Source organism: Populus nigra, chromosome 4 (assembly GCF_951802175.1).
Source record: "Populus nigra chromosome 4, ddPopNigr1.1, whole genome shotgun sequence".
In the NCBI taxonomy this organism is placed as follows: Eukaryota; Viridiplantae; Streptophyta; class Magnoliopsida; order Malpighiales; family Salicaceae; genus Populus; species Populus nigra.
Genome location: NC_084855.1, coordinates 1064475 through 1089238, shown reverse-complemented (window position 1 = coordinate 1089238; position 24764 = coordinate 1064475). Strand labels below are relative to the sequence as shown.

The window sequence follows — 24764 nt, the reverse complement described above, 5'->3', positions numbered from 1 at the left end:
CAACCCTTGTCACATTTTTGTTGTTTGTTTCATTCTTTTAAAAAGAAAGTTGATGCTACACTGGAGGCTTGCCTCTTGACTTCCGTTCTAAAAATTATTGGACAGCATTTCAAGCCATGTTACATTTGATCACCAATCAATGATATTCTTTTTGTTGAAGTAGTGTTGAAGCATCCTTAATTATGAGAAAACAACCCATTTCTCGAGCCCTAATCAGCTAGTTTGAGCTTATTACTCTTAACTTGTGGCTAAAATTCATGTTTTATATTAGCTAGTTTTTACATAGTAGCATTAGATTACTATCTTGAAATATTAAAGAGACGAAGATTGTGGAAACAGAGAGGACGTATTCCTCTTATTATACCCTTTTGTTTTAAAATAATAAAAATTCATTTTAAAATTATTTTAGAGAGAACTTATTTTGTATATCCATATCTCTTCAACCAAATACCTTTTTTCTTTTCATGCAAACTCAATTTACTAGTTCTGTTTAATGAAAATTGAGAATGGTGTCGTACTGGACGAACAGTTGAGACCAGGGGAGCATGTAGGTGGCGGCCCAGATTACCTGCTTACAACTTTCTTCAAGCAAGATTATAAATACGTAAAGTGCGATTACTGGAGTAGAAGAAACTAACCCCACAAGAACTTTAAAAGAATATGTTTGGTGGATGAGGTTGAACGAACAAAGGCATTCTTGCATAATTTAAGCTTAGTCAAGCTTTTCCAGCTTTTCATGGGGGTATCTATGTATTCTACGGGTCTGAATCAACAACCTGATAAACTTCCAGATTATATTTTCGAATTTATATTTCATTAACGACCTTGGAAGTTGAAATCATCAATAGGTTCAATCACTTTCAGATTGTACAGCAGGAGACGCAAGTTTGCTGGGGGAATTTCAAAATTAAACCTTGTAATTGCTGTTTTTAATTATTATTTTTTCTATTTTAGTGTACTTTGATGTCTTTCAACCATAATTGTAAAATCCAACTATGTCTTGAACTTAATCGATCTAAACTTAGACTGCTTAAAATAAAATAATAATAAAAAACCTTACCAATCTAATAAAAAACATGAATTGGCTTATTGATTCAGTCAAGTCGGTTTGATTAGCACTAATGATGGAGATAGAGGGTTATCCCCTATAAAAAAAAATTATTTTTCCAACCCCTTTCTTAATAATATTTATAGTTTGTGTAAATAATAAAACAACTAAAATCTTAAATTTTTTTAATTTTATTTTGTAGCTCCATTCCTGAGTAGCATAAAACTCAATCCTTAATTCATTAATTTTTTTTAAGTTAAAATAATATTATTTTAATTGTTATTTTTTTAATTCAAGAATCAACTTGTGAGTCGTGTTTTATTTCAAATTGATCTTGATGAGGTTTTATAATTATCAATATAAAATTAATGCAGCTATTATATATTCCAACATGATAAGGATGAATAAGATAGTATCTTCAATATTTGAAGGGATTTGCTTATATTATGAGTTAGGGTCCGTCAGTCCAGCCAAGGGCCAAGTGCTATCATGTCGAGTGTCCTGACCCTTTGATAGAGTGGAATATAACTTTTAGTCCTTGTTGTTTATGAAAAAAAAAAAACACTGATTATTTAGTTCCTGTAGTGCAAAAGTTGATTTAATTGACCGTATTTAGATTAGTTTTTTTTTTCAAAAATGATCTTATTTCTTAATCAAAATTTACTATATTGCCTTCTTCTATTTCGTTTCTTCCGTTTAAAAAAAATAAAAAATTATTGAAATATTAAAAACATGAAATTAAAGAAAAGGATTGTTGTAAAGAAATTTTAAAATATGGGGATTAAATGATATAGTTTTTTAAATCAAAATGAAAAATTAATTAGTTTTATTAAATGAATTGAGAGTTAACTCAGATAAACTTAAGTGAAATCCAACATGATCAACTTAAAAAAATTTTATTTTTATTTAAAATAATATTATTTTAGCGTTTTCTAAATTTTTTGTTAAAATAATATTATTTTATTTTAAAAAATATTTAAAATAATATTATTTTATGATAGGCCTGATTTAAACTATCTACTTAAAAGGTTAACATAGCTAACAAGTCTTGGACCGGGTCAACTATACTCAGCAAAGTAGGGATATAATGGCTTAAAATGGAAAGCTTTGTGCTAAGATTGACTTCTAACCCTGAAGCTTGCGATAAGTTACCTGGATCTATATGTTGTGATTTTATTTTATTTTAATCTTAGATCAGGCTCATTTTTCGAAAGAAATCATATTACTACAGGCTGGAAAAGAAAAAAATTTCGCATGGTTAAGCGGAGGCTCGCCGTCGCGTTAGCGGCTGAGGACCGAAGAGGAGGGGGACTCAAAGACCCGATAAGAAGTAGGAACAGTTGGGCCTCCAAACACTTTGCAGTCCAACAGCTATATTGTAACTTGTGGCCTGCCTATGACCCTGTGTTTATCAAGATACATGTTTTTGAGTTAGTCCCCAAACTATAACTATTTTCTCAACAGATCCCCAACCTAGATTATTTGTTTACCAATTGGGTCACCGATGTATTCAGGGATTCTCCATTCTATCCTTCCACTAACAAATATTCTCAACATTATCTATAGATTGGGGACCCAATTGAGAAGAAGTTGTAGGTTGGGGACTAATCTGAGGTTACCTTTTCTACATTTTCACAAATGATATGATGTTAATTTCGTTGGCAAACACTGAAATACAAGGATGAGAAATATAACCTTGAACATATCCTGTGCCCTCTGGTTCGTGAAACATTCCTGCAATGCGTTTCCATGTCGAGCAAAAGCGAAAAACAGTCATCAAATCTATTGGTGGATCGATTCTTGTATCTCATAGAATCATGTTACAAGCATATGAATTGGAAAAAGAAAAAAGAAATCTTTTATTTTACAAGCTTAAGATAACCCAGATAAAGTTATTATTTATATGATTAAGCTGCAAATTGATTGCGCTTCTTATTAAGCCGCAACTATATACTACTCTGCAAATCCCTGATCTCCAAATGTTCCGTGTCGAGCTTAATTTGCTTCCTTGGATTGGAAAGCACAACAGCGCAGGAGCAGCTAGCCTTGAGTTCACGGGATCGCCTGATCCTCACCCTCCCTCTTCAAAGCACAATCCAGAGCCAGAACAGTACTGTCCCGGCCAACATCAAGAAAAAGAAAAAATTGTGGCGGGCTGCTCTAGTAAAATTATAAGCACGCCTCAGCCAATTTAGAGGTTGAACTCTAAAGCTGCTGATGATTAATTTAGAACTGTACTGAGCTTTGGAAAGTCTGGCCAAACCCCCAATTTGCTGGAACAATGTCTGTAAAGAATCGAGTCTGTCCATCAGTAGTTGTGACCTTAAAGGACAAAGATTGGCCATTGAGATAAGCATTAGATTGCCAATTAGCCCCCCAGTTTCTTGACATTGCCAGCCAGCCTGTTTTTGAGCCTTTAATGGACACAGATTGAATGGATCCAGCTCCAGCTACATTGGTAATCAATACGAGCTCAAAGTAGTTTCTTCCATTAATAGTGAATCTGACTCCACCATGCTTCTTGCAAGGAACCCTGCAGCATTAAACCACATAGAATATTTGATTATATATATAAAAAAGAAAATTGAAAAAAGAAAGTATAGCCAATGAATCTGATTAGTACTATACATACTTTTGGAACAAAACAGGCACGATCCCTCCCCTATAAATACCAATCTTTTCCCAAGCAGGCTGGGCCATATCGAAATGCTGGAGGGGAGGGTTGCACCAGCCTCCATTGTTGTTTGGAAGAGCAAAATTCGGGGGGCAGAAATTTGTTGCAGTAATAGTCACAGACCTGCCTTTAATACACCATCTGGAATCCGTTTGAAAATCACACATAATTCTGTAGCATTCTCCACATGAAGCTCCATCATTGAATAAAGCAGTGCTTAAAGCAGCAGTCCTAGTCCCATAACCAGTAGAATACAAGTTTCCATATCCACAAGCCCCTCCTGCAGAAGTGAAATGTTATTAGCTGTTGTGAACCCAAAAAACCATGAAAACAAGAAAAGATATACAAAGTGTTGTTTTACATACCCATAGTTCCTGAGGCATCACTTCCTCCATAAAATGTAGCATGACCTTTCATCCATCCTGATGGGGCAAATGCATTAACATTGATAGCAAAATAGTTGCAGAATTGCAGCCAGATTGCAAATGCAAGAAGCAGTTTTCCCATTTCTTGAAAAGATAAATACTGCAGAAACAATGATAAGAGAATGGAGAGTGAGGATTGCTGATAGCTAGTGTATTTAGATTTGCAAAGACAAGAACCGCCTCTATAAATAAGGTAGCAGATGAGGTAGACTTCCTTGACGCAACATCACATGTGACCTCTGATAAACTTGTAACACTTATTGCGCTTGAATTATCTCTGAAAGAATGCAGAATTCTGAACCTCATTCAATTATTCCCACGTTCTCATACTCTCTTATTGCATGTCCACATGCACTCACCCAACAGAGAAGCCGTGAAAAAATCAAAATCCACAAGAGACAAATTGCTTCTTTTAATTGTTAAGTTGGTGGTATTTGACAGCATATATATTTTTTTTTTCGTAGATCATATCATATTGCCTCACATGGCAATGCCTTGACCACCCATATGATGCAATGATATCAATCATGTCTCATGAGCACATGACTCGCATTTTTTTTTTTTTTTGACATTGGACGGTGATGTGTTGGTATATCTTTCTCCTGTTTAGATCTGTTTATACAAGGTTTTAGGCTCAAGCAAATCACCATGATTTTTACTGTTAATTAAATTTATCAAAATTAAAGCACCCAACTCTATGTAGGGAGGGATTAGTGATCATTTTAATATTTCAATCGGTTAAGTTTACTTTTAATTAGAAGAGTCTAATTGATTTTTATAAAAAAAACATAATTAATGTTGATGAGTATATTTGGTACTGTGATGTATGATATTTTTTAAAAATATTTTTTATTTGAAAATATAATAAAAAAAATTTTAAAAAATTCTTTTATTATTAACAAATATAAATCATTAAAATATATATAAAAAAAATTGACAGTTTTGTCGGCAATGAGTAGGTAATTGTGGGAATGGGATTAAGAAAAAGTAAAACAATCGGGATTCGGTAATCGTACAAGTAGGAACTACATGAAGTTGAATCAATCAACAAGCACATTTCCATGTAGTTGATTTGATATGATAATAAAAAGTCAAAAACAGAACATGGACTCATGAGTACATTAGGAGTTTCCTTGTTATGTGGCAAAAATGATTGGAATCATATGGTCCACATGAGATTAGCTGATCGGACGGGAGAGATTCCTGTTTTTCGATAAAAAAAAAAAACAATGATTTACGAGTATATTTCTATGTGGAGTGGGTACATAGATTAGAATTCGGGATCTCTCGTTATTCGTTTTGTCCCTGGCCCCTTAATCTCTTGATATGATGAAACACCTGGAAACAAAGACATGGCCGAAGTACCCTGGTCTTCCTGGACTTCTGTACCATGCTCGGTTCTTTAATGTGGAGTCATGTGACACGTCAGGCCTAGTTATAGAGACCAGATTGGGAGCTTGCAGGCTGTAGCTCGATTTGTATCCATACCACTTCTCTTGAAGAGGTTTCGGGTTTGACCCTCTCTCTTGTAGCGTAAATGTCTCGAGTCTCCTTCGATATATCAGCCACCCATTTGCATGATCAATCTTAGCTTTAATTGCTCCATCACGGATGGCCTTTGCTACAATGTTTTCGACATAGTGTCATCAGGACTGGACTGCGCAACATCAGCCTTGTATTTCCCCTGCTAAACTTAGGCACAGAACAGTTAAAAACATGAACAGATTACTTTTTCTCAACAAGCGATCCATAAGAAATGATCAGAAGCAAATTCCATACCTGCTGACTTAGCGTAATTGAAATTTTGGTGCCTTTGACCCCAATTTCTCTGCCTGATCATATAGGTTGTAATGCAGGTAATTACAAAGCATCAGATTGAGAAGTGTTTCCTACATCATTGTCATTGTATCACATATGAACTCTTGAATTCCGAACAAAAGCAAAATTCAGAAAATCTTGAATTAAAGTTTCTTCTGTCTGATTCTTCCTCAAGCGATTCGAAATCCGAACCGCTCGTGCTGTTCAGAAAACATCCGGGCTATGCGCAATATATGATACTATAACTATATATCAAGCCTGCTAAAAACAATTGGAAAAGAAAAACACAAAGCAGATCGATCATAGCTTTTTTTTGAAAAAACATAATGTAGATTAATCGATGTGAATATGAGAGTTGCTAACTTCGAAGGCCATGATAGTTGAGCTGGAATATATAGCAGTGGAGTTGCTGCTTATCTTTGAATCCTCAGACATTACTCTGAAATCTGTATTAGATGTTAAATAATTATCTTATTTAAAAATTTAAGTTGTTAAATGAAGAGTTAAGATGTAATTTATATTATTCTATAACATATTTTTTAAAAGAAAAACTCTTTGATCTTAAAACTTGTATAAGCCTACACTACCATATATTATTAATTAGATTTTAATTAGAAAAAAAAATAAGGATGGTGAAATTCAAATTCATAATTCCTTAATCATTAAGGCTCTTATATCATGTGAAGGAACTATCTCAATTCAAAAGTTTAAGCTATTAGGTTGAGATAGTTTTTTAATATGGTATCAAAATCTTGTTGACTAAGGGGTTACAAATTCGAATCTCACCACTCTCATTCAATTTGATAAAAATTAAGTATAAAGTAGTGTAAGTCTACTTAAGGGGTTTTCACTTGAGGTAATGTGTTAGAGAATTATATAAATTATATTTTACAATCTTACCTAACAGTTTAAACTATTAAGTTGAATTAATTTTAAAAACTAAGCTGTAATGGTGAATTTAGGGTTTTATTTTGGTAAGTGAAATGCAGTGAGTAAGCACCTGCAAATCTTAGCTAGTTGTGGAGCCAGAGAGAGTTAGCTCTAGAACGGTTGGAGTTCGTTTTGGTGCTTTAGGATTTGGAGCAAACTTTCTATTCGTTTTTTTTTTTTTTTTTACTTTTTGTTCTGTTATTTTAATGGGCCACAAGTAGATTTATGTTGGCACAATAATAAAATAAAATTTAATATAATAAATAAGATAAATTACTAAAAAATAAAATAAAATATTCATCTGTTATCTTAAAAGATCTATAAATAAATTGAATAATGAGCTTTTGATGAACAGTTAATACGATAAATTTCTGAGAAATAATTTTTGTAATTTATGCTGATTTATTTATTGGGGTGGTAGTGATTTTAAATTGTAAGAAGAGTAAATTATAATTTAGTCCATCTACTTTGATGATTTTATTAGTTAGTACTTTTAGTTCTTAAAATCATAAGTTCACTGTTAATTCCTTTAGCAATTTCTAAACTATTATTTTTAATTAGATTTTTTTATTTTTGAGTAGTAGAAGAGATTCGAAATTTTAAATTAAACGAGGGATACTTTAGAAATAAAAACAATTAAATTGTCAAGAAAAACAGTACAGGGACTAAGTTCAATTCCACCATGGAAATACAAGTACTTTCCTTGTGTTGCTGAAACAAGTTTATTTTCTTAGCAAAGAGAGTATAGAAAGTGGGGGTTAAAGGCCACAAACTGAGAAACATGAAGCATCATTTCTTAAGATACTTATCCCTCACCTCTTCTAATAGTTCAAGAAATTCTCCATAGAGTACTTGACTTGCTGATCTCCTATTGTCATGCATATCATTGCCTGATGGGAGGAGCAAAGCCCGGACAGTCTCATTGTACAAGTTAAGATAGAAAGAAACCCTAGAGCTGAAGGCAACCTGTGGCTCGGCTGTAGCGTAAATGTGTCGAGTCTCCTTCGATATCAGCCACCCATTTGCATGATCAATCTTAGCGTTAATTGCTCCATCGCGGATGGCCTTTGCCACAACGTTTTCGACATCTGCAAGGAGGTTTCTGGAATGCATCTTCAATTTATCAGCTACTTCTGCAAGAGAGATGCTGGAATAGGAGATGCTGATGCTGCGCAGTCCAGTCCTGATGACACTATGTTGCAGTCGAACAATCAAATTTTTTGTTCCGTCTGATATGAAAGTGCCAGCAAACTCTTCTGCGACATTACCGAACAGCTCCAGGTCACCAATTCGTACAGCCTGACAAATTAACCAGACAGTCGTAATTATGCAGAGAAATCGATAGAAATGAGCATGCTCATGTATTATCAGGCCTAAAGATCCAAACCATCGGCCATGTCAACTAAAGCACTTGAAGAAAAGTCACTCACATTTGTAAGCTCGAAGTATGGCCTCAAACCCCTTTCCATTCCACTCTGCATAAAAACTGTCCTCTCAGGTATTTCTCCCAGTAGTAAACGAACTAGGACAGTCCACTTTGTACATTGAATTCGAAAGCCACGAGCTGCAACTGGACCTCTCCAAACAGCTTGCAGGAAACTTTCTTTTGCATCAGTATATGCCAGTCGAATCGTCTGAATCTTTCCAGTATAAAACAAGTATCGGCTAGTCTACAGGGAGCATGTATTAATTCAGGAATAAATTGGATGCACAAAACATTTTCTTTTTGTTGTTAAGTGCTCGCTACCAGCAAAAAAAGGGCCTTGTCTTTCCCCTGCTAAACTCGGGCACAGAACAGTTAAAAACACAAACAGATTACTGTTTCTCCTTCTTCTTTTTTTTCCAACAAGCGATCCATAAGAAGTGATCAGAAGCAAATTCCATACCTGCTGACTTGAGCGTGATAGAAATTTTGGTGCCTTTGACCTCAATTTCTCTGCCTGATCATATAGGTTGTAATGCAGGTAATTACGAAGCAACAGATTGAGAAGTGTTTCCTACATCATTGTCATTGTATAACATATGAACTCTTGAATTCCAAACAAAAACAACCTCCAGGTCGACTAGCAACAAACCTGTCCCAGCTCATCATGGTTCAAAGCGGCTACGCTATACCAGTCAAGGAGGTTCCTGAAAATGAAAGTAAAGCACTAGAGTTATAAAACAATGTGATCATATTTCAGAACAAAGCAAGTCTGCTATTACCTTTCGCCTCCATCTTACCAGGATGTCAATGTACCTTTCGAAAGAACGTGTAGGTTGAGGTTCCATACAAAATTACAGGTTCAAATTATGCTAATTTATCTCTCTTACAGGTTCAGAGATAGACAAAGTAACATCAAGATAAAGATCTTCTTACCAACGAATTTCAGCAAGATCACCTGAGACCTCATAGCTATACGAGTAATAGAAATACAGCCTAGCTGCTAGAACACTAACAGAGTCAAGCTCTGCCATGTTAAGGCTCATCACTCGAGTAATGCCATCCAATGAACAAACTTTAGCCTGAGAAGAATAGATCACACACCACATTTACCATACATACAAGAAAGTAAACCCAGAAATACATCACCCGAATCTAATATAACCTCATTATATCTTTTCTGATCAATCAGAAATATCAGCACAAGAAAGTAACAGTAAAACTCAAGCTCTAGCGAAAATTCTATCGCGCAAACAGACATTGCAGAATCGGCTTCCTCATCTTCCTACAACCAAGAGGGGGGGAAAATCGATTATATCAATCTACAGGAAATTGTTTTTTGCGTAATCACATCATTTCTCCTAATTCACTAACTTCATAGGTATCAATGGCAACATTTAGAATCACTCAGCCAAACATAATGTAATTAAATCATTAAAAACAATAATCATATATTCATTTACCTAATCTTGAAAGTTTACCTCGATAATTAGAAATGAAGATAGTCGAGCATTCAGTTCAGAATTCTTCAAAAGACCAAAATGCAGCAGATATTGAATTAAAGTATCTTCTGTCAGGTTCTTCCTCAAGCAATTCGTAAGTCGAACAGCACGAGCTGTTCGGAGAACATCCGAGCTAAGCTCAATATGTGATACTATTTTCATCAAGCCTACAAAAAAGAATTGGAAAAGGAAAACACAAAGCAGATCGATCATAGCTTAAAGAAAACGTAATATTGAACTACATAAATAAAAATCGATGTGAATATGAGAGTTACTAACTTTCATAAGTGGAAATGAAAGCTGAGGTGTAAGATGAAGCAGTGGAGTTGCTGTTAATCTCTGAATCTTGAGACATTGCTGCTGAAATCTGTATGAAAAATGGAAATTTGTGAGGAAATGGTGGATTTAGGGTTTGATTTTGGTAAGGGAAATGTAGTGACTTGGTACGTACCTGCAAATCTTAGCTACTGGTGGAGCTGGAGAGAGCTAGCTCTAGAACGGTTAGAGTTCGTTTTGGTGCTTGGGATTTGACATCAGTTTCACGTTTCTTTTCATCCAAGTTTCTCCCTCTCTTTTAGTTTTAGTTCTGTTTTTCTGTGATCTTGATGGGTCCATAAGTAAATTTATGCTGGCACAATAATAAATTAAAATTAAAATATAATATAATAAATAAGATAAACTTTAAGAAATAATTCCAATATTTATTTAAAACGTATATCACATAAAGTTATTAGACTTATACCGAGGTTGGTCCGACTCAAAACCTCAATAACCTAGCAAGTCATTAAATCAATTTAAATTATAATTTAAAAACTTCATTTCAAGAATTTTATTTTGGTGATTCAAAATAAAACCTGGCTTAAGTCAAGTTTCAAGTGGATAGATCCTGGAATTAATTCGTTAAACCTGGCTTAGATTTTATAACCATGTTACGATAATATCAGGAGCAATTAGAAAAATGGATAAATTAATGGGTGGAAACTTAAATAGAGGGATCCTGTTGAAACAGCTACAGAAACGTCAAGCTAGATTTTAATCCACGGATTAGAAACAGCATATATGAAATCGGTCCACAACGACACCAACCATAAAAGTGGATGTAGTCTAGGTAAAAAAATGGTGGTCATCTACGGTCTGTCCGAGATAATCCATCCCCGGGTACATAGCATATCTAAAATGGGGATTGTAACATTAGATCAGACTAGTGATTCCACCATGGAAATACAGAGTACTATCCATATGATACTGAAACAAACATGATTGTTTAGGAATAGGAAATGTAGAAAATGGAGAATGAAGGGCAGAAACATGAGGCATCGGAGTCTTTCTAAAAATACGTCTCATCCTCGTCCATGAATTCTCTTGCTATTTCTTCATCAAGCACTTGGCTTTCTCTCCAGTAATCATCGGAGTCTTTCTCTTCTTGTGTCTTTGGCGGGAACCGCAGGGCCTTGACTGCGTCATTGTGCAAGTTAAGACAGAAAGCAATCCTAGAGCTGAAGACAGAGAGTGGCTTGGCTGTAGAGTAAATGTCTCCGGTGTCCTTTGATACCATCCACCCATTTGCATGATCTAAAATAGCGTGGATTGCACCATCACGGATGGCCTTCGCTGTGATGCTTTCGACATCTGCAACAGGGTTTGCAGAGTCCAGCTTCAATTTTTCGGCAACATCAGCAAGTGAGATCCGGGAATACGAGATGCTGATTTTGCGTAGCCCAGTCCTTATGACATTATGTCGCAGTCGAACAATCAGATTGTAGGTTTTGTCTGATCCGAAAAAACCAGCAAGATCTTCTGCAACATTCCTAAATAGCTCAAGGTCACCAATTCGTACAGCCTGAAAGATTTATCAGACTTGTAGCTGTTCAGAGAAATCCATAGAAATGAGCATGCCTATGCATGCTTTGCATATTTGTCTGGCCTAAAGACTCGAACAATCGGCCATATCAACTACAGCACTTAAAAGAAAAGCCACTCACATTTGTAAGCATGAAGTATGGCCTCAAAGCCCTCTCCATTCCACTCTGCTTAAAGATTGTCCTCTCAGGTATTTCTCCCAATAGTAAATGAACAAGGACAGCCCATTTGCTACACAGAATTCGAAAGCCATGAGCTGCAACAGGAGCTTTCCGAGCAGCATGAAGGAGACTCTCTCTAGCATCTTTATACTTCAACTGTATTGTCCGAATCTTTCCAAGATAAAACAGGTATCGACAAACCTAGAAAGAGCATTTTATTAATTCAGAAATAAGTTGGAAAAACAGATTTAGCATTTTCGTGGTAATTAGGTGCCACCCAGCTAAAAAGTGCTATGCATTTCCCCTTTTAGATTTTGATATAGACCATTTAAACACACAAAGAAGTTCCTTCCCTGCCCCCTTTGTTTTTTTCTTTAATGTCCAATAGAGATATCAAGAAGAGACCAGAAACAAAATCCATACCTGCTGAATTGTGTGTGATTGAAATCGCAGTGCCTTTGACCTCAATTTCTCTGCCTGGTCATAGAAGTTGTAATGCAGGTAATTACGAAGCAACAGATTGAGAAGTGCTTCCTGCTTCATTGTCATTGTATCGCATATGAGAAACTGAATTTGCAAAGTAAACAACATCCAGGTCGACTGGCAACAAACCTGACCCAGGTCATCATGGTGCAAAGTCGAAATGGTAAGCAAGTGAAGAAGGTCCCTGAAAATAAAGTACAGTAGTAGCAATGTTACTTAGAAACAGTAATCTGATCATATATGACTTCCCTCCAATCACCTTACGTTCCCCATCTTACACCAGGATGTTAATGTATCTTCCTAAAGGACGCATATGTTCCATACACAACATTATAGACTCAACTGACATAGAAAACCACGTCTAGGTAAAGATAAAGTTTCACTTACCAACGAATTTCAGCAAGATCATCTATGACCTCATGGATATACGAGTAATAAAAGTACACCCTAGATGCTAGAACACCAGCAGTTTCAACAGCACCTCTGCTTAGGTTCTCCACTCGAACAACGGCAGCCGAGGAGAAAGCTTTAGCCTGAAAATGATATTATTAGCACATTTACCATACAATTACAAACACTATGATTCCACTCCTAAATAGACAGAAAGGGACATCAGGAAAAAAACTAGCATAACCTCATTGTATCTATTCTGATCAATCAGAAATAGCAACATAAGCAAGTAACAGTAAATCTTAAGCTCTGGAGAAACGCGTTTTGCTGGAGCAGATGTTGCAGAATCAGCTTCCATTCCAAGCTCACCTCCCTATAACCCATATGAATAACAGCTTTAATAACCAGCCACTTTCAAGAAGACAAAATGTACATCGTCCCTCGAGATTTTATATTTAAAAAACTTCAAAAAAGCGCCATAAAATAATCCCAAATGTAATTAAATCATTAACAAAAAATGATATTTTTCATTACGTTTTGAAGTTACCTGATGATCAAGAAATCCAGATAGTCGGTTATGCAGCTCAGAGCGTGGAGAAAGGGCGAAATCCAAAAAAGCTTGGAGCAGATTAGGCTCTGCCAGCTTCTTCTTCAAGCTATTAGTAAGGCGAACAGCACGAGCTATATGAAAAACCTCCTTCTTGCACGAGCCAGTCTCGATAAGCGATGCTATATCCATCAAGCCTACCAAAAAAACAAAATGGGAAAACAAAGCAGAGAACGGATCATAGCTTAAAAAACGTAATGTGCAATCGAAGTAAAAGCTGAGAATCGATGTGGTTACTTTTGAGGGAGCCTTCCATAGGCGAGGTGATGGAATTAGAAGGAGCGGGGGTGCTGGAGGTGCTTTTTATCTGGGCTTCGGTGGACATTTCTGCTGAGACCTTTATCAGAAGTGAAAATATGCGAGGAAATGATGAAGTTAGGGTTTTATTTTGATGAGCGAAATGTAGCAAGTTACTACCTGCAAATCTTAGCTAGCAGTGTAGCTGGAGAAGCTCTGTAACGGTTGGGAGCTCGTTTTGATCCTTGGGATGTGGCATCAGAGTCACTCACGTTTCTTTTCATCCAAGTTTCTTCTGTTTTTTTTTTTTTTTTTGTCTATTTAGTGAGTGGATGAATGGGTTGTTCTGTTCAAGTTACGAAAAGATTAGGAGGGCAATGGGTTTTAACGATTGGGTTTTTTTTATATTTATATTTTATTTATTATTTATTGGATAAAAAATTTATATATTTATATATCATCCAACAAGCTTTAATTATTGGATATTCATTATTTGATTATTATTTATTATTCAATAAAAAAATAAATTTATATATATATATATATATTGATAAAATTATAAATATTAAACATATATATGTGTATTATATCAAATAATGTATATATGATATTAGATTAAAAAAAATATAAATGTTCAACATATATATATTGGGATTGATTCAAGTCAGCATTCATCAAACTCGAATTAAATTATCATTCCTAGAAAAGAACCCAAATTAAGAATTCTCAAAATTCAATATCAGAACCAAAATGTAAGTCTCAGGACAATCCTCCTCTGAAGCAGTGAAACTCGAAGTTTGATACATTACTTCATTTTTTTCTTTTTTTGATAATCTTAGCGAGATTTCATTTGACTGAATATGAATACAAGCAGCCGAACTTTCTGGAGTGGGATTCATACAAGCCCAGGAGGACCTCCAAAAACAAAATGGTGGGATGAACTGTGTCCAGCATCCCTAGCTACTTCAACTCCCTCTTGGTTATATGAGATGAGTCTGGTTTATGAGATGAAATGGCATTTCTAAAAAGGCTTCTGAAGTATACATAGTTCATTACAGAGTGGTTCCCTTGCTAGAAAGAGTGGCCCACTGCTCTGTTAATTCTCAAAGGCTCACAGAGGTACGCAGTAAGTGAGTCTGGCTAGAATATCTGGTCAACATTTAAGAGTCTAGGCATGTCAATGTGCATGGGCCAACATTCGAACATCTTAGCAACCCCACGCCGAGGCTTCGGCTAAAGAATAAACCACAATTAAAAAAGAGTGCGATGGGAACAATCGCTCCTTTAGAATGTGCAATTCATTATTCCGAGGGAAATTGATGAGGGCAAAATCTCCGTGAAGACAACTTTTTAAAGCATGCATCAATCCATATCATTACTAAAACAAGACAGAAATGGAAAAATAAAAGAATGCACTGCTAGGTAGAGATTAAAACGGTTACAAAAGTTCAAGCACCCCAACAACAGCCACAACATAAAAAGGTAGCCCCGAGAGGCAATGGTTCAAACTTGAAAGGATTAGTCTATGGCGGTTACACAAGAATGTCCTAAAGTTAACACTACTGCTACTTGAGTCCAATAAAAAAAAACTAATGGGAAAGAGGAATAGAGAGATGCTAAACATAATATTGGAGAAGGCACTAAACATTAACGTCTGCACTCGACTCTAAGGATGCCAAAATGAGCATCTTATGCAGCTGCAGGGATCGGGCCATTAGATCTAAATCCACGGCCTCTTCCGCGATTTCCCCTCCCACGGCCACGGCCTACAATCAATATACAACACAACTGACAAAGAGCATTTTTAACTGAAATCAATATGCAACAAAATATGCACCACAACTGACAAAAAGCATTTTTTTTAATGGTGCTGGCACTAATTGACAGTGTGACTCCAGATAGAAACCCAGCAACAAACATCAGGGGACTTCACTGAAATGATTGCTCAATTATCAACTGTTGTTCTTACCTGTAGCATGGCACTTCTAAGAGTCTGGAAATGTGTTCTTATGTTTCATGTTTTATATAAGCCATGTGATGTTTATTCAATCCACAGCTGTCATTGAGCTTATGTTTCAAGAAAGTAGAATTATTTTTCAAGGAACCTTTCTGCTCAAAGTACAGTTGGAAAGTTAGATGGTTTTCACAGCAAACAGTGAAAGGTTAAGAATGAACAAGGGATGAAGACTCACCTAGAGGGCATCCTAGTGAAACACCTAAAAAATCAACCTAGGATTTTTTTTATAATATAATATGAAGTCAAGGATAGCCACACAGATCATGAAATGCAAAATAAAAAATAATGGGGAAAAAATACCGCGGCCATGTGGAGGTGCTTCATAATTATAACCATCGCGGCCTTGTGGAGGAGCTTCATAATTATAACCACCGCGGCCTTGTGGAGGAGCTTCATAATTATAACCACCGCGGCCTTGTGGAGGTCCTTCATAATTATGACCGCCATCTTGCTGGGTATCAGCATGAGGTCCGTTAAATCCTCCCCTTCCACGGCCACGGAAACCACGTCCTCTGCCTCGACCCCTGCCCCTAGGATATCCCCGATTGCGATCCCAACCCCCATCCTCATGCTCAGCGGACACAAACCCATTCCCTGAAAAATCATGTCATGCAGTCTTGCAACTCAAGAGCCACCATATAAGAAGTTAAGAACCTGGTATCTCACCAGCTCAGGTGTCTAAACTTAGAAACCAAAATTCTTAAGAATATTAAAAATAAAAAAACATCACATAACAACATAACATAGCCAAACCATCACCCGTACAAGAACAAATAAAAGGAGGCAAATACACCAAGTGAACAAACATTTAGCACACAATCACTCAGACAATTTTCTGGCAATAAACATATATGACCAAATATCTCAAATGAAAATAGTAAAGCATGCAGTCAAAACCCATTAAGACATACCTCTACCCCTTGCCCTTCCTCTGCCTCCTCGTCCCCTGCCACGGCCACGTGGTGAGCCATCTGCCAAAAAAAAAACACTCTAAGCAGATGAAAATAAGATCAATTTAAAACAAGTATAAAGATGATAAGTATTTCTTACCTCCCTCATACTCGAACTCTGTCAATGCCTTCACCTGCTCAGCAGGTAACGGAGGCTGGTACCTGAAGGGAGTCACAATTGATAAGTGATTACACGTCATTTTATTTACAAATATGGGTTCAAAAGTTACAAGTAATAGAGACGCGCACAAACTCACCCAGCAGAAGATGTATTCAGCTCCTTCTTGGAAAGGTTGATTGTAATCATTGAAACATGCCTTGTGGTTTCCAATCTGCGATCACAAAAATAAAATTTCATCATCCAGGCAACAGTAACAAAAGCCACATAAAGCATAAAAACTATATATAAAAAAAAAATATCGGCCATTCTGAATTCAGACTGTACTTACGGAAGGAGGCCTTCCTCAAGCGGTTCCCAAGTATCTGTTATGTCCGTGGATCCAATTGATGTGATTTGATGGAGACCAACAATTCTTCTCTGCATTACAACAAGAAAAATAGCAATAATACACACAATCAAACACAAATCGCTAAAGTCACAAAATAACCCATTATTCAGTGAAAACCTTGATTAACTCCACTATAGTCACTGTCTTGTTGATGGCTCTCCCCATAGCCTTGAATACAATTTCATTCGAACCTTTTTCCTACAAATAAACAAAAACATTAACCAAAAAAAAAGGCTAAACACAGAGCTCGTCATCAGTAAAAACCAATTAATACACCTAGCTTGAACACTAGCTGCCCGCAGACATACAAAGATAACACATTCCAGGACCAACAGAATTATCAAGCTCCGGAACTTATAGAAATTCAAATTTTTAGACTCGAATTAATTGAAAACACGCAAACATACCGTCCAGATCCGATTATCGTAAAATATAAACCCGAAAATATAAAAATAGTGATAGATAAGAGAAGTACTTGAAGCAGAGTCATGGCATATGAGATATAGCTACGCATCCTTCCTTGACTAGTAATTCGAATCTCGTTCTCATCAATTGTTTTATCCGCTCTCGGCTTCTCCACTCTCTGGTACCGGTCCATCTTTCTTCACCGCCGCCAAACAAAAAGAGGAAAAATCAATTTAATTAGGTTTTTGTAGGGAAAAATCGGAGCTAAGGTTTGTTAAGGTGGATCTGAGAGTTACCTTGAAAAATAAAAACAGGAGAAGCTTGCTCGGCCAAGAAAGAGCCCTCTTCTACGGCTTCGTTTCTTCTTTTACGCCCTAAACCGCTTGCTGAGGCTTATCGTGCTTTATATACACCACTCTTTTCTTCTCCGGTTCAAACCGGTTTTTATACCCGGGTAGGAATTAGGGTTTATCGTTGACTACTGCTACTTTTTAAATGATATCAATTTAGCTCCTCATGCTTTACTTTATTATCAATTAAGTACTTATCTTTTGATTTTATGAATTTTACCCCATAAACAATATGTTTTAAAAGTATATTTTGTCTAAAAATGATTTTGATGTTTTGTTAAATGCATTTACAAGGTAAAAACATGTTACATCACAATACCAAACACTCGCTGCACCTTTGATCCTTAAATTTCAATCATTGAGTGGAAAAAAATTAAGATTTATTTGTACATTTAATACTTTTCTCTTTTGTTAATTTAGTGTTAAGATTATCTTTTATAGCATATTAGTTTTTTTTTTGTTTGTATTTGATGGGAGCAATTAATAAGCTCATGCAAATTGAATAAAATATTTTTAACTGTCACCAATTAAGATGGATAAAGAAGTGATTTTGTTGGATTTTAATTGTGTTAATTTGGGGTAAGATTAATAAAAGCAATAAATTGAAGTGAGGAAAAACAGATCCAATTAGATCATTCACACGAGGGTCATTAACAATCCAATCTTTCCTATTAAATAGATTGTAAGATAAATCAAAGTTCGTTAACTAATCCTCCGCTGCAAAATTGACCTCTCGAAAAATAAGTTGAACCTTAGTTGCGTGTTTGGCAGTGTGGTTGCAGGTGGTTTTCAAATAGCTTTTCGTGCTGAAATGCATGCCAATGATATTTTTTTATTTTTTAAAAATCATTTTTGACATCAGCACATCAAAACCATTCAAAAAATACAAACCGCACTCAATTTTAACAAAAAAAAAAATTCAAATTTTAAACAAACACAGGTACAAACGCAGTACCAAACGTTTAGTCAAAAGTGTAGACATTTTAACAGCTAAAATATAAACAACTAAGTATAGTTATTGTCTATTTTCTCGGTTTGCTTATTGAGGGTATTCATTACCACGAGAGAATATGACTGTCCAGTATAAAATTGAAATATTCCAAGCTCCCATGCAAGACCGGTGATCGGAGCCCTTAAATATGCTCTTACTGAAGTACAAAAGTCTGCGTTTTTCACGAACCTCTTCTTCCACCATGCACAAAAGTCGTTGCATCTCTTTTTAAGTTGATCGGTCACATTCCATGATGTCTATGTATGCCTTTTCAATTTCTTCCACCATGCACTTAATGGCTTTTACAGTGCTGTAAGTTGACAGGTCTTGGTCTGTGAAGATCCTCAGATTCATTGCCTTCAATGGATGCCATACCGTGACCCTAAATGCCAACTCCCATCTTCGGTCTTCTCTTGACACATGCATACTAGACAAATTACTAAGCATCCAGGTAATTCTCCACTTGCCGAATTGTGCCAGAAAATAGTATCATCCTCTGCTTGTTTACAGGGGACAGGATGGCTCGTAATTGCCATTAATACCTGCATGGGAAGTCGGCGAGCAAATTCCTCCCATCTCCATTCATTATCAACTTTGACCATATCCTTCATTAACACATTGCTTTCCTTCACGGAAGATTCTTGTGCCACATGCTGTAATAATTGACTGAAGCCTTCAAGCCAAACATCTTTCCAGAACCTGATTTTCTTTCCATTCCCTATGGACCAGCTTGTGCCCGCAACGACTTGAGACAACACTTTGCAAATTGCCTTCCAAATCGGGTATTCCTGGAGTGCAGTTGTTGATCTTGCACATGTGACTTGACATACTTGGCTCTCAAAATCCGTGCCCACAAGCTACACTTATCGTTCAAAATACCCCACCCTAACTTCATCACAAACACATTGTCCATGCCTTGCATGCTCCGCAATCCTAGACCTCCCTCACATTTCGTCTGACAAAGCTTTTTTCCATTTGACAAGGTGAAGTCGTTGACTCCCCTCATAATCTGCCCATATAAAACCCCTACAGATTTTTTTCTATTTCATAGCAAATAGATTTGGGGAGTAAGATGGACTGCATGCGATACAAAGGTATAGTAGTAATTACGGACTTGCATAGCGTGATTCTACCCGCAAGTGACTGGTTTTGGGCTTTTCCAGTTAGCCAGTTTTTGGCTCATGTTCTCAATAATATAAATATAAGACTGTTTTGTTATTCACTGATGAAATACTACATCCCCAATCTGTATTGATAGCGAAACCACTATGGTGACTAATAGACTTCGCTAACGTGGGAGAAACACCTTTAGAGAAATACACCTTCGTTTTAGCTGCACTAACTTTCTGACCTGATATGGCACAAAAATAATTTAGGCATTCCAAAATTGTATCCATCTGCCCTACTGTAGCTTCTGCAAAGAGAAGGATGTCGTCTGCAAAAAATAGATGCAATATATTCGGTCCTTCTCGATTAACTCCAAAAGGTCTCCATGATCCTGCATCGACTGCCTTCTGAATTAACTGAGACAACCTTTCTAAACATAGCACAAGAATATATGGTGAGAGTGGATCACCTTGTCTAATACCCCTAGTCGAGGTGAATATTTCGGAGATCTTTCCATTCCATAGAACACTCAACGAGGCCGTTTCAATACACTTCTCTATCATGCTTTCTGGGATGCCTGTCAAAATCAAAGTCTCCATGATGAATTCCCAATATAGCCTGTCATACGCCTTCTCCAAATCCACTTTGGTAGCCATTAACCCTTTCTTACTTCTCTTAGTGTTTCGCATAGTGTGGATGACCTCCTGGGCCACTATAATATCATCCACAATTTGTCTCCCTGGAAAAAGGCTGCTTTGGTTATCCGAGACTAAATTGTCATCGGAGGTTTGAGCCGACTGACCACAATTTTAGTTAGGATCTTAAAGATATATTAAAAGGGCCAATGGGTCTGAACTGCTGCAGCATCTCTGGTTTCGACACTTTTGGAATTAAGACTAAAAAAGAATATTTAATGTCTGCTATATCCTTTTTGTTGTCAAAAACATCTCTGATGAACCTGCACACTTCGCCACCCATTGATTTTGAAAGAAGAATGGCTGAAAACCATCCGGTCTCGGGGCTTTAAACGGTTTCATGTCAAATGATGCCCTCTTTATCTCCTCGCTTGTCACTCTGTCCAATAACTTCTTTCTTGACAATTCTGTTATTTCCAGAGAACTTGCGGCAATCTGACATCCACTAGTTACACTGTCCTCCTTCAAAAAAGATTTTGATAAAACTCGATCTGCTGAAGCTTATCTTCCTCCCAAACCCAAAGTTTTTATATATTTGTGAAAAAAAAAAAAAACAATTCCAAGTTCGATGAGGATGGCAAAAAAATGTCTCTAAATGATGTAAGAAAATCATTGAAATAATGATTTTAATATTCAAAATCAATAATTTGAGAAGAAAAAAATCAAATCTTCTCAACCATCAAATTTAATTTATGAAACTAGCATGTGTTATATTGTTAGAATATTGCTAGATCAACCTCAATTACTTCCACATTTAAAGTAGTGTATTTTACGAGATAAATATATATTTGGTGGAATTAATTAATATAAAAAAAACTATATTATAAAACTTAGCTTGTTGATGTATTGTATTTTCTCATAAAATCTAACAAGGATTAAGAAAAGAGGAATTGTTGTGTTGATTTTATACCAGAGGAAAGGAAATAATTCCCATTGTCTAACACGTACAATGTGGTTTTAAAGTTAATAAAAGATTACCAAGGAGAACTTTTACTACAAAATAAACATTAAAAAAAAAAATTACTGGGACAACAAGCATAAAACGACACGGTAATATATTCGCACAAATAACCCCACAACATGGTATATATGTTAGTTTTTATTTTTGAAGTGTTTTTTAAATTATTATTTACACAAAAAATTATTAAATTAATATGTTTTTAGATATTGTTTTAAAATAATAAACGGATTCTTAACCATTTCCTTGTTATTCGCACTGCTTATTTTATTGTTTTTCGTCACGGATTTTGTCAGCTTTGGGCATCCCTGGTTTGCGGCAAAGCCCACGGTTCTGCATTATGGGTTGAAAGCCCAGTGTATAAGCACAAGCCCACATGTTTTATTACAACGTTTCTTGTAAACAGACTCCTTATCGGTCCAAGTGTTTTTGTTGTTGACCGGATAGATAGGCTTGGGGATCATTATTGTCGCTTCGGATTAGTTTGAATTGACAAAAAAAAATATTTTTTATTTTAAATTAAATTAAATAATTTATTTAAATTAGACCGCTTGGTTTGAATCAATTTCAATTTAAAAATATTGAATTGGTTTATGGGTTTCTTAGCTGACTTTTTTTTTCATGAGCTTTGGCTTTTTCGAGCTTTTCTTTGTTATTTATTTTTTTATAAATTTATTTGTATTGATTTTTTTAATTTTTTTAATTTAAAATCGTTATGAACTAAATTATTTTTTTTAATTTCTAATTGTTTTTTTTGTTTGATATCTTGGATTGGTTTTTTAAGTTAATTTATGTTTTTTATTCATTTCTATTTAATTATTAGGTTATTTTTCTTCGTAGGTTTAGATTTTTTTACCATACAGGACATATAGATTTAATTTTGAGAATAAAAAACATAATACCTAAACGTATTTTCCATCCATCCACGTTTCTAGGTGACATTGTAAGGAAAAACTATGACGACAACATCATTTATTAAGTGATTTTTGGCAGACTGGATTTCTTCTATATAATTTAAAGGAAGCTATATAAATGTTGGGAAAAAAACATCTTTTCAAGTGCAGTATCGAGGATTGCATGCCTCGGCCAATTACTGAATTTCCACCTGCTCCCTTTCTTCTTACCAGCAAGAAAGGCAGTCCTCACAAAGGTATTCTCGGTGTAATTATGAAAAACCATGTCATGGATATGAAATTTCATCCACTGAATTTTATGTTGATGAATTCTGTAAATAAATAAATTTATTTATTTATTTATTTAAAATTAGAATGAAATACTTTTTCCTAGTATTTATAAATATGAATTTTTTACTGTTATTATATTGATATTTATAATTTTAAAAAATAGGAATTCAAACTTAAAAATTAATTTAGTGTACGTGGCTGGAAGATGCTCTTGCTTTGTCAGATTCAGTCGAGTAAAATAAAAACGTTTTATTGTGATATCATTAGCAATTACAAGCAGGGAGATACAGGTGTTAACACTATGTAGTACTGTGTCGATTCTTTCTTCTATACGAAGCATAAAACAAGGAAGGTGCCTGAGGTCTTGCCGACAATTTCCTTCATGGCATGAAATGTGGAAGATTGATGCTCTGACTACTTTGCACCAACCAACGGATCGATAATGCTTCTCCAAACTTTATAGTCCAAAGCAGAACCGGCACCAGGCAACCCAAATCCATTGACGAAGAAAAAGGGAGTGGCATATACCCCTCTTGAAGCACTATACTGCATGACAGAAAATGTTGAATAAGGTGAGAAATTGTATCCTGCAAAGAATTGCAATCTACAAGCAGATGTATTATAATTACAGAAATTGCAATGTGAAAACAAACTGTAGATTAATAATAACCATTGGTTCTGGCATGCTAAAACATTCTATACTGTAGGTTTTGCAGCAATCTGGAATCAAAAGTTGTCATCATACCTTGAAGGAAACCCTTGTTTTCAGATCAGTTTGTATGTCATTAAAACCAAATTGCAATGGAGAAGAATAGGAATTCCCAACAATTACAGTCGCAAACTTCACGATTTCCTTCACGATAGAATCTTTTGACAAATTGCTTGTTTCGGAACCATAGAACATCTCCTGATTTTTAAACATCCAATTAATAAGTTAGCTGCATCAAGCTCAAATAGCTAAAAACAAATTCCGCTCACTAGCCACCGAGCAGATACATAACTGTGTTTCATGGTAAGTGGCGTATAGCACGCCTAGATAATATACATAATAGCATTTTCAAAAGGAAGGAGACGCAATTAGGAGTGAAAATTCCAACCTGATGCTTGAAGAACTGCTCCAACAAAGGGAATGTAAACGAACAGTTGAGTATGTTAGCAATATGCAAAGCGCGGGAAGCTACAAATGCGTTGTCGTGGTAGCTGAAATTTCCAAGGAAATACAATTTAATCAAATCATGGGAGAGAAAAAATGATCAACACACATCCAAAAATTAACTGAGAGCATCGCTCCCAGGATCATCACAACTCTAAACAATCGTTATCTACTCAATAAAGCTACGATGTACTCAGTTGCTGTCTCCGTTTTTATTATAAAGAGAAGGGGGGTAATACTGACGGTAAAGGGAGGAGGTGAACGACGAGCGAAACACGAGAACCGTAGTGTTTAAGAGCTTTTTGGAGAGGTGGCCAGGTGTCCCTGGAATCTGGGCAGACAGGGTCAAAGAAAGCTTCGATCAGGATGGAGTCCGAGCCACCTTTGCGATTCTCGTATACGAACCCATCGTACCTCAGAGGTGGCAAATTCTGGGGTAGGACGTTCCATTGAGACAAGGTGATGAAAAGAAATATGTAAGAGAACTGAATTACGGCAAAGCGATGCTGTCTCTTCATTTTTTTTGTCTTTTTTTCTGTTTCTTCAGTTCTTTCTGAAGGATATGTTGGTAATGGTTGGAGCTTATAGTGTAGGAAAGAGGGCACTCGTCAAATGCATAAAAAATTACAGGTCGTTGGATAGTTAAGTGACGACAAGTCCACTGGTGCAAGCAATCAAGGCTGAGTCAATCGGTTGAAAATTATTAAGATTCGAGGCATATAAGACAATGAATATGATTTGAATGATGGACTGGTACAATTGAAAAATCAACATTCAATATTTTTTTTGTACGGTGTTACAAATCTAACCCCATTCCAAGCCTTCTATTGCATTTTCCAATATTTGAGGCGGGTTAATTAGGTAAAATAATAATAAAAAATTGTGCT

General features: G+C 35.8%; 6 protein-coding genes and 2 long non-coding RNA genes across 9 annotated transcripts; all 8 read right to left on the bottom strand.

Moving 5' to 3' along the window:
* Positions 1-2820: 2820 nt before the first annotated feature.
* Positions 2821-4315, bottom strand: LOC133691507 (expansin-A11-like). Its single transcript, XM_062112043.1, has 3 exons — positions 4088-4315; positions 3681-4002; positions 2821-3581 (listed from the first exon to the last, which is right to left on the bottom strand). Exons 1-3 carry the CDS (start codon positions 4227-4229, stop codon positions 3275-3277), a joined length of 771 nt encoding a protein of 256 aa, XP_061968027.1. The 5' UTR covers positions 4230-4315; the 3' UTR covers positions 2821-3274.
* A 784-nt stretch (positions 4316-5099) lies between these two features.
* LOC133690766 (uncharacterized) lies at positions 5100-6314 on the bottom strand. Its single transcript, XR_009841500.1, has 2 exons — positions 5927-6314; positions 5100-5834 (listed from the first exon to the last, which is right to left on the bottom strand). It is a non-coding gene; the product is annotated as an uncharacterized LOC133690766 (long non-coding RNA).
* Positions 6315-7573: 1259 nt separating this feature from the next.
* LOC133692811 (probable 26S proteasome non-ATPase regulatory subunit 3) lies at positions 7574-9579 on the bottom strand. The gene is made up of 6 exons (XM_062113958.1): positions 9484-9579; positions 9255-9400; positions 8971-9025; positions 8782-8892; positions 8326-8565; positions 7574-8194 (listed from the first exon to the last, which is right to left on the bottom strand). Exons 1-6 carry the CDS (start codon positions 9577-9579, stop codon positions 7685-7687), a joined length of 1158 nt encoding a protein of 385 aa, XP_061969942.1. The 3' UTR covers positions 7574-7684.
* A 226-nt stretch (positions 9580-9805) lies between these two features.
* LOC133690719 (uncharacterized) lies at positions 9806-10386 on the bottom strand. The gene is made up of 3 exons (XR_009841494.1): positions 10272-10386; positions 10100-10187; positions 9806-9987 (listed from the first exon to the last, which is right to left on the bottom strand). It is a non-coding gene; the product is annotated as an uncharacterized LOC133690719 (long non-coding RNA).
* A 478-nt stretch (positions 10387-10864) lies between these two features.
* LOC133690590 (probable 26S proteasome non-ATPase regulatory subunit 3) lies at positions 10865-13895 on the bottom strand. Its single transcript, XM_062110814.1, has 8 exons — positions 13559-13895; positions 13262-13458; positions 12959-13087; positions 12712-12857; positions 12454-12508; positions 12265-12375; positions 11803-12042; positions 10865-11660 (listed from the first exon to the last, which is right to left on the bottom strand). Exons 1-8 carry the CDS (start codon positions 13644-13646, stop codon positions 11148-11150), a joined length of 1479 nt encoding a protein of 492 aa, XP_061966798.1. The 5' UTR covers positions 13647-13895; the 3' UTR covers positions 10865-11147.
* A 1058-nt stretch (positions 13896-14953) lies between these two features.
* On the bottom strand, positions 14954-17867 carry LOC133690596 (uncharacterized). Of its 2 annotated transcripts, none has more exons than XM_062110820.1 (9): positions 17736-17867; positions 17510-17636; positions 17152-17232; positions 16975-17063; positions 16783-16857; positions 16626-16687; positions 16487-16546; positions 15876-16169; positions 14954-15324 (listed from the first exon to the last, which is right to left on the bottom strand). In XM_062110820.1, the coding sequence occupies exons 2-9, from the start codon at positions 17630-17632 to the stop codon at positions 15248-15250; spliced, it is 861 nt and encodes a 286-aa protein (XP_061966804.1). In that variant the 5' UTR covers positions 17633-17636; positions 17736-17867; the 3' UTR covers positions 14954-15247. The 2 variants fall into 2 exon arrangements, with proteins under 2 accessions (XP_061966804.1, XP_061966805.1); XM_062110821.1 differs by having other exon boundaries at positions 17510-17632; positions 17736-17866.
* Positions 17868-19008: 1141 nt separating this feature from the next.
* LOC133692808 (uncharacterized) lies at positions 19009-20543 on the bottom strand. Its single transcript, XM_062113955.1, has 3 exons — positions 20103-20543; positions 19323-19637; positions 19009-19242 (listed from the first exon to the last, which is right to left on the bottom strand). Exons 1-3 carry the CDS (start codon positions 20541-20543, stop codon positions 19009-19011), a joined length of 990 nt encoding a protein of 329 aa, XP_061969939.1.
* Positions 20544-22953: 2410 nt separating this feature from the next.
* LOC133692931 (uncharacterized) lies at positions 22954-24488 on the bottom strand. The gene is made up of 4 exons (XM_062114110.1): positions 24121-24488; positions 23822-23924; positions 23470-23631; positions 22954-23270 (listed from the first exon to the last, which is right to left on the bottom strand). The coding sequence occupies exons 1-4, from the start codon at positions 24393-24395 to the stop codon at positions 23139-23141; spliced, it is 672 nt and encodes a 223-aa protein (XP_061970094.1). The 5' UTR covers positions 24396-24488; the 3' UTR covers positions 22954-23138.
* Between the last annotated feature and the right edge of the window lie 276 nt (positions 24489-24764).